The 14,335-nt window shown below is 42.5% G+C and overlaps 1 protein-coding gene across 1 annotated transcript in view; it reads right to left on the bottom strand.

Moving 5' to 3' along the window:
• The window catches only part of SEMA3D (semaphorin 3D), a 192,114-nt gene that overhangs the window by 28,634 nt on the left and 149,145 nt on the right, over nt 1-14,335 (bottom strand). The window contains exon 12 of the mRNA XM_045002540.1: nt 13,996-14,140. Within this exon, the coding sequence (XP_044858475.1) occupies nt 13,996-14,140 (145 nt within the window). The remainder of the gene's footprint in view (nt 1-13,995; nt 14,141-14,335) is intronic.

Below are 14,335 nucleotides of genomic sequence, written 5' to 3'. Positions count from 1 at the left end.
CTTTGTCTAGCAGGCACTATATGAAACTCTAATAGGGGCTATAGGAATTCAAGCACTTAGACTCTATTTTCCTCCATTCAAGAAAAAAAGTCTGTTAATGAAACTTATTTTAAAAAGTTACCTTTGGGACTTAAGATATATCAGTAAATAGGTGTGAAGACCACAATCAAAGAGCCTGTCTGTGCCCTCTTCTAACAGTCTGTGTGACTATTACAGCTATCGTTACATTTATACTACCATCACCAATCATGGCAGCAAGGGTTACTTATTTATTAATTATTACTATTATTGATCTGGTCCATGCCAGCAGTGTGCTCAGGGTTGTATGTGGCACATTTTAAAGGGCTTTTCAACAGACATTTGGATAATGAAGAGTGAACAATTTTCAGCCAAAAATGATAAAATAACTTAAGAAAAAACTCCCACAAATTTCTGATGTTCAAGATTTTTGTAACTATTTTCAGTGTTAAAAGTAGAGGTCCCAGGTGTCTTTTCTTAATCAGGCCTCAGTCCTGAGCATCAGTAGGAATTCAGGGTGCTCAGCACAGAACCTCACACTATTAATATGGAAGCAAGACTTTGTTTGCTATTTGTGCAGTCATGGAAAGTGTCTGCTGAATATCAGGAGAACTTCCTGACAGGGACACTCAACCATGAAAATGCTGGAGGCCCGTTACTTCAGATTGTTTAACAAGGAGTCAGACAAGTAAACTAGGTATGGGATAGAGGGAGAATGGAAAGACCTATTATATTGTCTACCCATTTTACTTCGATTGGTGTGTGTTTTTCAACAGTTAGCCTACATTGCCCTCTGGTGGTTCTCAATGGAAAGTCCCCAGCTTCTTAAATCTGAATTGCCTGGATACAAATACAAGACATGCTTCTTTTCATCACTGTCTGTGCCTTTTAGGGTGACCAGATGTCCCGATTTTATAGGGCTGGTCCCGATTTTTGGGTCTTTTTCTTTTATAGGATCCTATTACCCCGCACCCCTGTCCCGATTTTTCACACTTGCTGTCTGGTCACCTTAGTGCCGTTGCTTAATTGTTTAGGGCCACAGGATACCCTGATCTACACATCACAGAGAGGGGTAAAAGGAGCCAGAAAAGATCCAAAACTGAAGTGGGAGAAGTGTAAACAGAAGTATTTCAGAAGATTGTCTCAAGAGACCACAGAGACTCAACAGTCTCTCGCCAATGTTGGGGTTCTGTAGCGCTGCACTGGTGCAGTGGGGCTGAACAGGGGAGCAGTCACTCTTTAGTGGCCTGTTCCCTGGCACATTTCCTAATGGGAATCTACTCAAAAGTTACGTCTGCTAAAACACCACCCTCTGCATTACTGAAGCAGAACTGTTTAATCATACTCCCCTTGTTTGACTTTGTCTGTTATACAGCTCTCTTCTACTATTTTTGTCCTGTGTAGGGAGTTGCAGACTGTGATCAAGCCACCTTTTAGCTTTCCCTTGTATAACGTAATCAGGTTGAGATCCTTGTGTCTCTTGTTGTAAATCAGGTTTTCCAGACCCCAAATCATTCCTGTAGCTCTTCTCTGAACCTTCTCCAGTTTTTCAGTATCCTTTTTTATAGCATGGACACCAGAACTAGGCACAACATTCTGACTGATGAAGGCCTTTAAAGTGAATATTGCTGCTTACTATACATGTGATAAAATTTATTAAAATAATCCCTGTGCTTCCTGCCAGATGGAGCCACAACACCCTTTGTGAGAAGAGACGTCTGACAAAGGAGTCTGTGCATAGTGCGCTAGGGCAAAATTAAGGCTTGTGATGAGATGATTTGCAGCCATCCCCTGCAGCTGATTTAAGCAAACAGAATAGAAACCAGGGTTGCCAACTTTCTAATCCCACAAAACAGAACACCCTTGCTCCACCCCGGCCCTGAGGCCCTGCCCCTGCCCTTTCTCTGAGACCCCTCTCCCTGCTCAGTACATCCCCCCTTCCCTCTTTCTCTCTCCCTGTCCCACCCTCACTCACTTTCTCCAGGTTGGGGCAAAGTGTTGCTGTGTGGGAGGAGATGAGGGCTCTGACTGGAGGTGTGAGCTCTGGGGACGAGGGGTTTAGGGTGCAGGAGGGGTCTCTGGGCTGGGGTAGGGGTGTGGGGTGTGAGAAGGGGCATGTAGTATGGGCTCTGGGAGGGAGTTTGGGTGTGGGACGGGGCTCAGGGCTGAGGTAAGGGGGTGGGGTGCGGGAGTGGGTGTGGGGTCTGGGCTTCAGGAGGGAATTTGGGTGAGGGAGGGGGCTCAGGGCTGGGACAGGGGGTTGAGGCATGGAAGGGGTTGGGGTATGGGAGGGGGTTTGGGGTGTGGGCTCCAGCCCGCTGGCGCTTACCTCAGGCGGCTCCCAGAAGTGGCTGGTATGTCCGTCTCCTAGGCGGAGAGGAGGGGGCAGCGCACGTGGCCACCCCTACACCTAGGAGACGGACATACTAGCCGTTTCCGGTAGCCACATGGAGCCAGGGAGCCTGCCTTAGCCCCGCTGAGCTGCCAACCTGACTTTTAGTGGCCCGGTCAGCGGTGCTAACCAGATGCACCAGGGTCCCTTTTCGACCAGGTGTTCTGGTCGAAAACTGGACGCCTGGCAACCCTAAATAGAAAATACCAAATGTGCAATTTGACAGCCTAACTCTCTGGTGCCTATTAAGGACTCAGTGGTTAGAACTTGCTACATTACATAAGGTTTGGCATTATTTAAAACATTCATACTATGTACGGTAAACACTATACCAAGGACTGAGCCTGCCCCTCCCTTCATGGTTTGTATGTATTACTAGCATACAGGTAACAATCAGACTTATTTTGCAGATAAAGTAGAGACTTTCTGGCAAATGATTATTGAAACCCCTCTTTTGATAACTAGATAGCTACAAGGAACAAATTTCTTCTGGCAGATCAATACCAGATCTGCACTCTGAGACAGTGCTTTGTATCCGTGCAATGAACTTGCATTGATATCAGGGGTAGTTCTATATATGTACAGCAGGGAAACCAAAAGATCGGAGCCAGGCCTGCCGACGGGGGGCAGGGGAGAGAAAGGGCAATTGCGCAGGGGCCCAGGTGATTGTAAAGGGCCCAGGGGGCCCCGGCCACTGCCACTGGCAGCAAAGTGGAGCTAAGGCAGGCTTCCTGCTCTCCCTCACTCTGCGTTGCTCCCGGAAGTGGCCAGAATGCCCTCTGGTGGGCAGGGGGTCTCCGCGTGCTGTCCCCGCACAACGCAGCCTCCGCAGATCCCATAGGCTGGGAACTGCAGCCAATGCGAGCTGTGGGGGTGTTTCCTGTGGGCAGCAATGCACAGAGACTCCCTGAGTTCCCCACCTAGGAGCCACAGCCACAGGGGTGTGCCAGTCACTTTTGGGAGCCACCCGAGGAAAGTGCCAACCCCCTGCCTTAGCCTAGAGTCCACACCCAAACTCGGTCCCAGAGCCTGCACCCCGCACTCCCTCCTGCATTCCAATTCCCTGCCCCAGCCTGGTGAAAATGAGTGAGGATGGGGGAGAGTGAGCAGGCATGGCCTCAAGGAAGGGGTGGGGCAAGGGTCTTTGGGTTTGCGCAGTTAGAATAATAGGGTTGGAAGGGACCTCAGGAGGTCATCTATTCCAACCCCCTGCTCAAAGCAGGACAAATCCCCAAATCCCTAAATGGCCCCCTCAAGGATTGAATTCACAACCCTAGGTTTAGCAGGCCAATGCTCAAACCACTGAGCTATCCCTCCCCACAGTTGCCAACCCTACCGGGCGGGCATGTAAAAGCCCTGGCCGTGCCGGAAGCGTGCGCCTAGTAGCGCAGCTGGCAGCTCTCTGGGCACCAGCCAGCGCGGGTGCAGCACCGCCCAAATGTCAGGTGGACCACATCCGCACAGGCGCAGCTTGTGCGTGCATGGGGGCCCATTGACTGTTCTCTCCTGGAGCCCGGAATTGCTATTGGCGGGCCTGATCGGAGCAGAGACCAGCTGTGTAAACCAGGTCGGAGACAGTTGTCCTTTAAGTGGATCCTACATTTATATCTAAATTTAATCTGTACAGTCCAGTCCAGTCAAAGAAACAAATTAGCTTGAAGTTTGGCTTGTGTTAAACATAGCTAGTAACTATTCTCTGCAAGTAAAGGGAGTTTTACCTGCATATAAAACTGCACAAGTCTCCTAAGAGAGAAACTAGTTAGGAAAAAAGTAGTTTTTGACTAAGGGTAAAATTTTCAAAGGCACCTAAATGACCTAGCAGTCTAAATCCCATTTTTCCAAAGTGATTTAGATGCCTAAAGAAACAAATATTAGGAACTCAATGAGAATTAGGCATAGCTGCAATTTTTGCTGTCTAAATACTTTTAAAATCTGGCTTTTAGGTAGTTAGGAGCCTAAGTCTTATTGAAAGTCATTGCAGCTTAGTGTCTACTACAGCCCAGATTTTAAGATATTTAGTCACTTAACTCGCACTGTCCTTATGTCGCTTTTGACTATGCCTAAATTACTTAGGAGGTTTTGAAAGTTTTATGCTAGATACTTGAGGTGTTACATCAGTGAAAGGCAGAACTGCACTCTACATCACCATGTACCCAGTGTCCTATCATTTAGTGTCAACCTACAATTTGATGTACCGCTGTGGCTAAAAATTAAAGACTCAACTGGAAAATACAGTTGCTCTTGCATTACTGCCCTGTGATAGTTATTCACTGGGCATCTCTGGAGACTTTGGCACAAGCAAAGAAAGACAAGGAGATATGTCAATCGGATACTGTAAAAGTATCCTTTGGAAATATATTTTCATTTGCTGTGAGTTATTCCTAGTGGCATTTTGCCAGCATTTGCATAAGGTCTTTATCCCCTGGTTTTCTGAGCATGATCTCCCATGTTCCGTTGTCTGATGTCCTTTCACAAACGAAAGCCATTACAAGGTTATTCCTTGGAGACTGGCTGTAGTCAGATTCATTTGTGAAGAAAATCATGTTATTTTAATATAGGGAATTTCTGTCAGAATAATTTGCTTTGATATTATGTAACAAAGAGAAACAGAGTGTGTGTGACGAATCTAAAAATCCATTCAAAGGCTAGTCAAAACCCTTTCATTTCCAGAGAAATTCAAATAGATCTATACTGACAGCAGAAAAAAATGAGATAGACCAATAGCTGTAAACAAACCAAACCATAGCTAAACAGTACATTTTCAGGGCAGCAGTCAGGGAAATTTCTCTTTATCCCCATCCCTCTGAACTATCCAAATTTAATCCTCCTCCAACTTAGACTGTTCTGGGAACTCAGTAACTGATTACAATGGTGTAGTTATCCATTTAGGGGTTGAGGCAAAGCCCATTGAACCGAATGAAAATATTTTCATTTTCTTCACTGGTACGAAGTATCAGAGTGGTAGCCGTGTTAGTCTGTATCCACAAAAACAACGAGGAGTCTGGTGGCACCTTAAAGACTAACAGATTTATTTGGGCATAAGCAAATCCACTTCTTCAGGTCCATGCATCTGAAGAAGTGGGTATTTTACCCACGAAAGCTTATGCCCAAAAATCTGTTAGTCTTTAAGGTGCCACCGAACTCTCTGTTATTTTCTTCACTGGAGTTTGGATCAGCATAAGTGAGAGTAGAATCAGGCCAGATTCCCCAGATTCCAGATGGTCAATAGCTCCCCACTGATGGAATTTATTTTCCCTCCTTTGTATATTTTTCTGTGATTTGCATTATCACTAGCTAAATATGGTATACTTCATATGGCACAGTCCACATCTTCTAGTGCTTTTTGTATGGCTCCTCCATTCACAAATGAATCCCAGCCACTCTATTTGTTTCTGAATACCACTTTGAAAATCTAAGTTAGCATGAGAGACTGGAAGATATTAAAGATGTTCTGAGAGCTAGAATGTGAGACATTTAAACATCTTGTAGAAATGTCTATGTGAAAGAACATGAGACGCAGTAGAAGTGACATCACCTGCTAACATCTGTGGGATTAAGAGCAAAATGTCTACCAATCTGGAACTGAAATAATTATATTACTCCCAAAGGCCTGGATTCTAAAGCGTGTAGTGTCAGCAGATCCCTGCCCATTAATTTCAATGGGTGCCCATGGATGCTTGCACAGAGTAGTTGGCTGGAGTGCGGTCTACTATGACGTCGGTGGGCTTTGGTTCATGTCCTAAAACAGCCTGACCATTAAGAACAGCTGGCCAGGTGCAAGTCTGTTGTGCTTGGCAAAGTTAGTTGTGTCCATAGGCATCTCTGGCAGTGGCATGGGGTACTGGAGAAGGGAATGAAAAATGATTCTCTGGCACCAACAGGACTTTGCCCATTGGCAAGTCACCAAACAGCTCCACCCATCATTACAGGACAATCTATGTAGGCTTCGGCTTCCTTTCATACTAATCAGCATGACACATGGTGTTAGAGGCTAGGTAGCACAGTGAGGGAGTGAGGTAGCTTTTCACCTCTTAAAAGCTGAGGTCACATCCTGGCATATGTCACAAGTGAAATTGAGAGGGGTGATCTTCACCCATTCCATAGAGGACATTAGTGTACATCCGGAAGGACCAGAGGGTGCCTCAGATATGGCCACACATCTCCCACTGAAGTCAGTGATAGTTCTACATTCACATTAGAGGGCACAGGACTGAAACATCAGGAATGCTGCATGTGAGGATTTGAATTCTACTCTATGTAGGTTCTTATAATACCCTCATCACCATAGTATCTGAGCGCCTTCCAATAGTGCATTAAGTGATGTGACTAACATCTGTCAGGGCAGGATTAGTTTAGCACTGGGTGGAAGCCTACAAAGAATATATCCAGAGTGTAAATCACTCTTGCAAGATTTGTTAGGTCTTTGCTTTTATGAAAGATAACTTCACAAACACATAAGTTAAATGTTTAAAAAAACCCACACATACTGTGCACACATGTTCAGCTACTGTGTAAAATCTGATTCACAAAACATTAAGGGATTGATTCAACACCCATTAAAGTCAATGGGAGTCTTTCCATTGACTTCAATGAGAGTTTGATTAGACCCTACTTGCTTTGGGTCCAATTATGATCCTAGTTACCCTAACATAAATGCTGTAGCAGCGCCACCAAAATTGTTGGAGTTACTCCTAATTTACACAGCTATAGCTGAGAATTAGGAGTTGCCATTGGTTAGGGAGGTGGTGTAGCGCACTGTACTTGGACTCAGGATCTTAGGGTTCTACTCTCAGCTCTACCATTGGCCTGCTGTGTGATTTCAAGCAAGTCTCTTTGCATCTCAGTTTATGCATCTGTAAAATGGGGACAATGATATTTACCTCTTTTGTAGATCACTTAGATGTATTATTATTATGTGCAATTCTAGATCAAATTGTCCACTCTACTATGGGAGGAGATGAAACTTCAGAAGCTCCACAAACATGATGGGGAAAAGACACCACAACAGATGATCTGCAAAAATGCTTTTTAAAATTTTCTCATATAGACTATGCTAAAGCACATTTGCACTAATAAAATCCAAACAAAGTCAAGAGATGGTAAATTAAGGCAAAACTTTTTCAACTGTATGTTAATGAAGGTTAATTTGGTTGCAGTGTATAGATGTAAGGTTTTCTCTTTTATGCTTGTTTGGTTAAATATGTAGTTTAATGTAGTATGTGTGTCTGAGTAAATCCCATAAAATGCAAAGATGTGCAGCGCTGCTGAGTTAACATTATGTGGAACGCTTTGCTGACATTTTCAAAAGTGGATGCCAAAATTTAGGCCCCTAAATATATGATTTATCAAAATCCTGAGCTCTTTGTAGCTCTTAATGAGGTCAGTAAGAGCTGCTGGATGCTTAGCACTTTGAAACTCAGGACAATCATTTGGGAGCCTAACTTTATGGTGAGTTTATTTATTTTTTAAGTATAGACCCCTAATGTTTGCATTTTCTGACATCTCTTGACTTTAAGGATGTACCTTTAACACTGCATTGATGTTGACTTTTTACATCAATTTTTAAAAAAATAAAATGTGGCTCTATGCATGTTTCAACCTAAGGACAAAGGGTAACAGTTCCAAAAGCACCCAAATCTCATTTAAAAAAATGACATCAGAATTTAGGAACCTAAGTTGCATTGAAAGTCAATGGGATTTGAGCTCCGAAGACCTAAGTCTCTTTTGAAAAATGGGACTCAGGCTCCTAAACCATTTAGGATCTTAAAAAAAAAAACATTACCCAAAAGTCTGTGTCTGATTGGCAGTGTGTGAAGTTCCAGCATTTATTCTGCATTTGGTATTCTAACCTGCCTGCCAACACCATCAGTGTATCTCTGTGTATAGAGACAGCACAAAATATGCAGGCGGGATCCGCAGGGAGATTTAGAAAGCAGAATTTTGCACTAACTTTGTTGACATGTCATGCAGGCCCACTGGCTAGGCACACACGGGGAGCAGCAAAACGGCAAGGTGGTCAAGGACCAACCTTTTCTTTTAAGAAAGAGAAATATTTTTTAAAAGGCTCAGATTCCCCTAGCTGATGCCTGATCCTAGATTGACCCAAAAGAAAAAAATAAATGTTAGTTCAGGTGGTGTTTGGAATCAGCTGCTCCTCTGTTCAAGGTTCCACTGCCTGCCTCAAACATGCTGTATCACTTTTCCTGTTAATGCACTGGAATTGTGGATATTAAGGAATAAATTGAGAGAATTGCTTTTAGGTGGACTGGAATAAGAAGGATCCACTAAGTGACCCTGACTTTGCAGGTGGCACTGTAGAGTTCTCTGTAAAGCTTTGCAAGTGCAAAAGGCAACTAAGATTCACTGAGTTCAGAAAATCTGCTGATAACTCAAAGATGATTCATATAAGGGAAAGCATATTAGTAAGGAGGTGGAGGAGGTTTCTTCAGGAAAACAACATAAAGTGAAATGTTTCACTTAATCCGGTAGCCCAATTATAGTGTGGAGATCAAAGGAGAGCTGAATTGGAGAAGTGAGGAATGCATTCCAACCTATAAAGATCAGGAGCAACAGAGAGATTAGCCTACAAATAATAAGTGACACCTGTGTAACCTCCATGTTTTATATACATGCTTATTACAGCAGGAAAGCCAACCAGAGAGCGGGCTGGTGGGAGTTTTTGGCAGAGAGTGTTGGCTTTGAAGGATGCTTCCCTTGGGATTCAGTCTAGTTAGAACGAGATGTACAGCACCCCCACTACCTGCGTCTGCACTGAAACTGCAGAGGGGATAAAAGAGGTGAAATATGATCAGTGTTAGATGTTATGGTGAGGAACTCTACAGAAAAGTGAGAGAGACCCAGAGTAAGGAAGAGATCACATCTGAGAAGCTCATATTAGTTTTAATCATTTTACAGTTTTTCAAAACATATAATGCTCGGAAAAACAAAGAACCCAGAAACCCAGGGTTTGTGAGGTGCTTAGATACTAGTGATTATAGCCATAACAGTAGACAGATTAAAAGACTTTCCCCCTAATTTAATCAAAATCCTGCTATTTTGCCTTCTACCTGACATCAGAACTGATTATAAATGTGAAAACCTCCAGAATACATTTTATTCAGAGTTTTTGGAGATTTAGTCCTGGTCTTCTTCTAATGTTAATGGTAATTTCCTGGGTAGTGTTTTCTAGTGACAACAGAAGTTATTCAATCTCAATTTTTAAGACGCAAAAGAAAATCAGAATGAGGTAAGCTTGTTTTTCAAATGGAACTCAATTTCAGATCTACTGGCTGTTATTTTGATTTGCCCCTTTCATCAGCTCCCAAATTCCAGCATACTGTATTTCAATTATTTCACCCTTGTTTAATTTCCATTATTTCCTGGAGGTTCCAATTAACACCACTTGGACAGTCATGGCCGAAAGAGGCATCACACACTGACCAAGCCTAGAAGTGTGGTGTATTAGGGGTTCTTAAACTAACACCAGAGGGCAGGCAAACAATGCCAGAAAGAAACTGAAGCAAACAAGGGTTCCTGCTGCTTCTATACAATTTAGCATTGTGGAGTCATGATATCATGGTCATGCTGAGAGTTTATCGCTAACACAAATTGCCACAGGAAGCATTTTGTCAAAATTTCAATATCAGCGTGGTCACAGAATATTTAGTGAGCAGCTTTATTTACTTAGGAGATAACGTTAGTTGAGTAGAATCTTAAATTAGGGTAACAGTCTCCAGCTTCTGTATAAATGCTTAAAGGAAGCCAGTGCATCTCTGGAAGCCCAACATCAAAGGGAATACATTTCACAGTGTATTCATTTTTAAGCAACCCATAACATATAACATAAGAAATATAATGAATCCAGGAAGAGCTCTGGACACCCTAATGGCACTTATGCAGATCTTTCCATTTTCCAAATACTAATTTATTCGGGGCAAAATTGTACCTATTTTGCAGAGCCCTGAGCAGTACTAAGCTACCCTACGTTAGAGGGACCACAGGTGACATTTGACCTTGAAGGGTAGTGACTCCAGCATCCAAGGAGCACTCAAAAGGTAACACACTTAAATCATGCAGCATACCTCACCTCCTATCCCCCGACATGCCTAGCTAGCTTTACTGGCTGGCATATGGGCAGGGAGGAATCATGGCTCCAACTACATCTCGTCCCCTCTTTTGGGTTCTGTACTACATGGTGGAGGGTCTTGGTATTAGCACTGTGCTCCCTTGATCAGTGGGGATGCAAATCTGCCCAGAATCTTATGTGGCAGTACAACACAAAGAGAGGCTCCTCTTTCAGATCTGGATTCTGGCCCCTCTCCCCCAAAGTTTAGGACTATTCATATCCAGGCTTTTGGTTTAGCCTGTTACAAGATGGGAGCCTTTTCACTTAATTTTAATTTGGATTCTGATTCAGGTCATCATTATCATCAAGGCACCGCCAAAAGGGATGTAGTCTCCTTGCAGATCAAGCACCACTGGGATCAATCTCTAGCTAGGTCCTTAGGACAATCTGGCTGAATGTTCAGTCTATCTCCATCATTGGCCATCTCACTGCACCACCAAATCTTTTGGTGACTATGTGCTGAGCAGCAGCATTCCTTGGTAAACAGGCTTTGTAATTTGTTAGTCTTCCTCCTATTATGTACATACCAGAAAAGCCGACAAAATTGAACTTGTGCTGATGGAGATCCATTTGCTGGGTTTGGCTACAAATTTCCTTATTCCTGACTGTATCCTACCACTTAATATGGAGCTGAAATGGCCAAGAGTTTCTCTACCACTGAAGAAAAAATGCCCAATGAAAACTTGTGAAAGGGCCATTCCTGTATCCTGAGTGTTGGCGGAATATGTAAAATTAGTGCCTGGAATGTTCAAACTTTGTCCGAAACAGCTAAGCCGCTCTCATCAAGCTGTTGAAAAGTCTGAATGTTGATATCTGTGCCTTATCTGAAGCATATTGCCCAGAACCAATGAAAAAAGAGTTGAGGACTATACATTTTTGTTCTCATGCTGCCCTCAGGGGTTGCTCGAGCAGAATGGCTATTGTACTTTCACCCAATGCTCAAACAGGAACTGCAGCTGTGGCAGATAACCAATGAGCAATTTATCCTGACTGGGATACTAAATATTAAATCCCCAAATTTAAGAGATGTTCAGATCTGGGATTGTTCCATCTCAATAAAGACAAAAGATTCCAGTATTAAAATATTAAATATAAATAGATATAATGTAAACATGTACTACTGTATAATTAAAGTACATTATTGTAACCACTTTGAGAGCACTTTCCCTACTCAACCCTTGTTCAAGAAAACTCTTACTGACGTCTACTGACAAAAGATTGAGTAAAGAGGCCCTTAGTATTTGACCCTAACTTTTTATGGAACCATTCTCTCATAGCTGTTATCAGGTGTTTAAAGGAAGTAGCTGCAGACTTACGGGAAGGGTTATGGAAAGTATCAGTTTATCTTTAAATCCTGCAACCTTTAAAATTCTTTCAGATGAGGACATCCAAAACAGTGCTACAGATCAGTGCTGACAGGATCACTGACACGCACACTTCCTTCCTTGTGAATCTCAGTTCAGGCATGTGATGGCTAATACAGAGAAAAATTATCCTTCTATCAGGGCAGAAGTTTCAGCACATTCATCTTTCTTGGGCATGGCAGGTATTTCAGAAGAGCAATTCCAATTACATAGACCTGTGACAGTTTCTGTTTTTGTGGGCACTATTTTATGCCTATGAGTAACTGTACCTGCATTTTTAGTAATGAGCTGTGAGTGCAAGTGTTGATTAGTTATAGCCCAAATTGTCAAATGTGGCTTCTACTTTTGGGTACCTCAAATTCTGGATGGCAGTTAGAGACACTTAGTGCCTGATTTCTGAATCTCACCTCCCACGTATTCCACTCAGGCCCTAGGTTAAGTATTTCAGATTGGGCAATCACAAACTGCGGTGGCATTCTAAATTAAAGTACTCAATTGAAAATCTGGATCAAAACGCCTACCTGTTTGCATGTGCGTAACAGGCTGGGCTGCGCTGTTATGAACGAGGGGGCCTGCCCCTTATGAGGCAGGGGTTGGGTGTTCCCTACAAAAGGCTGAGACAGCTCAGTTGGAAGGGGAACTGTAGAAAGGAAGTAGGTTTCTGTGGCTGGGCCAGGAACAGGAGATAGAAGAGCAAAGGGAAAGGCCTTGGGACCTCTGCAGCCTGTGCTGATCAGAGGAATAGTATTGTTTTGTGTTACTCTGTGAGTTTTGTGTTTGAATTAATAAACTGTGCCTGAAAGAGACTCTGGGCATGGGATTAGTCCTTCCTGGGTTGGGCAGACAAGCAGCTTATAATGTGCTAGTATTTATCTCAGATGTCTAATTACTATTGGTGACTGCAGATAGCTGAGAAAAGAAGTAGGGGGGGGGGGATAAAGGAGAAATGGGGGATGACAAGAACACATAGGAGTGAGAGATGGACTGAAAGGAAGAGCAAAAATTAGATAGTGGATTACTGCCCAAGACAGAGGCAACCTCAGGCCATAAAATATGTCCTAGCTTTATTCTGCCATATAATCAGTTTCTCACTGCAATGTGTGATTTTGTAGGATCATGGATAGGGAGGGAAAAGGCCCATAAGACAATCTCTATTAAGATGTGGACTACTCTATAAAGAAGTTTGAGAACTTCTGTTCTAGTGCTCCGTCCAGTCTATATTTATATGTCTCCATCTACACAGGACTTCCATTGCTCTCCTCTCATCCCCAGTGTGGAACTGACACTCTTATCTACACGTGGTTAGGCTGGTCCACATTTTTCCAATTCAATATTTTATTTTATTTTTAAATGGGGGAAATTTGTCATAAAATGATCCTTTTTTGATCAACTAGAGAGTAGGTCAACCTTTTTTTCAATATTTGAAATATTCATTAAAAATTATAAATTTTGAAATTTAAAAAGGGTGGTTTTTTTCCCTTCAATTTTCCACCTTTTTTCCCCTCAGTGTCTAGTGGGTTACTACTGAGAAGTATTTCCTGATTTAAGCTTTACTTTTTCCTCCCATCAATCAGTTTTTCACCAGAATATCTTAAAATTTATTATATCTAATTACTTATGTTACTTTAAAACAACTTATATTAATGACAGAGTCAAAATCAATGGTCACAGCTAAGGGAATAGAATTTTATCAAAATGAAAGACTGTAAGATATAGCAAACCACAGAAACACAAGATTTAAACAAAATCTATCACCACCACCTAATAGTCATCAGAGAAAAGTACTCTGCTATTTATGAAGTGTTGATGTCTCAGAGAGGATCTCCACCTACAGATGGAAATATAGCCAGGAGGAGCCCAGAATGGGAGAGACAATCAGGAAATAGACAGTCTGGGCACAATGTTATCTCAGAGAAACGGAAGAGTTATATATAAAAAGGGGTAGGTAGAAGTCTGAGCTGTCAACATGAGGGAAGGTTGAGAGGATAATTTAAAACATCCTGAAAGGAAAATACAAGTTACTCATTCAGAAAAATAAAATATGGGACAATGGTCATTGAGTAAAAATAGAAGTATATAATTAAAGAGACACTTACTGTACCAGGCCGGGGGTATGGGATACGTCCTTCATATTGTACCCATCGATGATCCACACTTTCTTTATGAGCGTAAGGGCCATTGAAAACAGCTCTGATATCAGCCATGCTGTATACACAAACCGCAGAGCCCTTGAATACAGAGCTGAAAGAAATGAAGCATGTTTATAAGCACATTTTAAAATCTTCAATATAGGCCTGATCCAAAGCCCACTGAAGACAGTTAAAAGACTTCCCCTGTTTTTGATGGACTTTGGATCACGTCCTATACCTGAGAATTATTATAACCGAGAGTGGTGCTAATTATATACAGTATAGAATACTGCTTTGGCCTGAAAAC

The sequence above is a fragment of the Mauremys mutica genome, chromosome 1 (assembly GCF_020497125.1).
Source record: "Mauremys mutica isolate MM-2020 ecotype Southern chromosome 1, ASM2049712v1, whole genome shotgun sequence".
In the NCBI taxonomy this organism is placed as follows: domain Eukaryota; kingdom Metazoa; phylum Chordata; order Testudines; family Geoemydidae; genus Mauremys; species Mauremys mutica.
The sequence above is the reverse complement of the archived record's forward strand: the minus strand, read 5'-3'. Positions and strand labels throughout refer to the sequence as shown.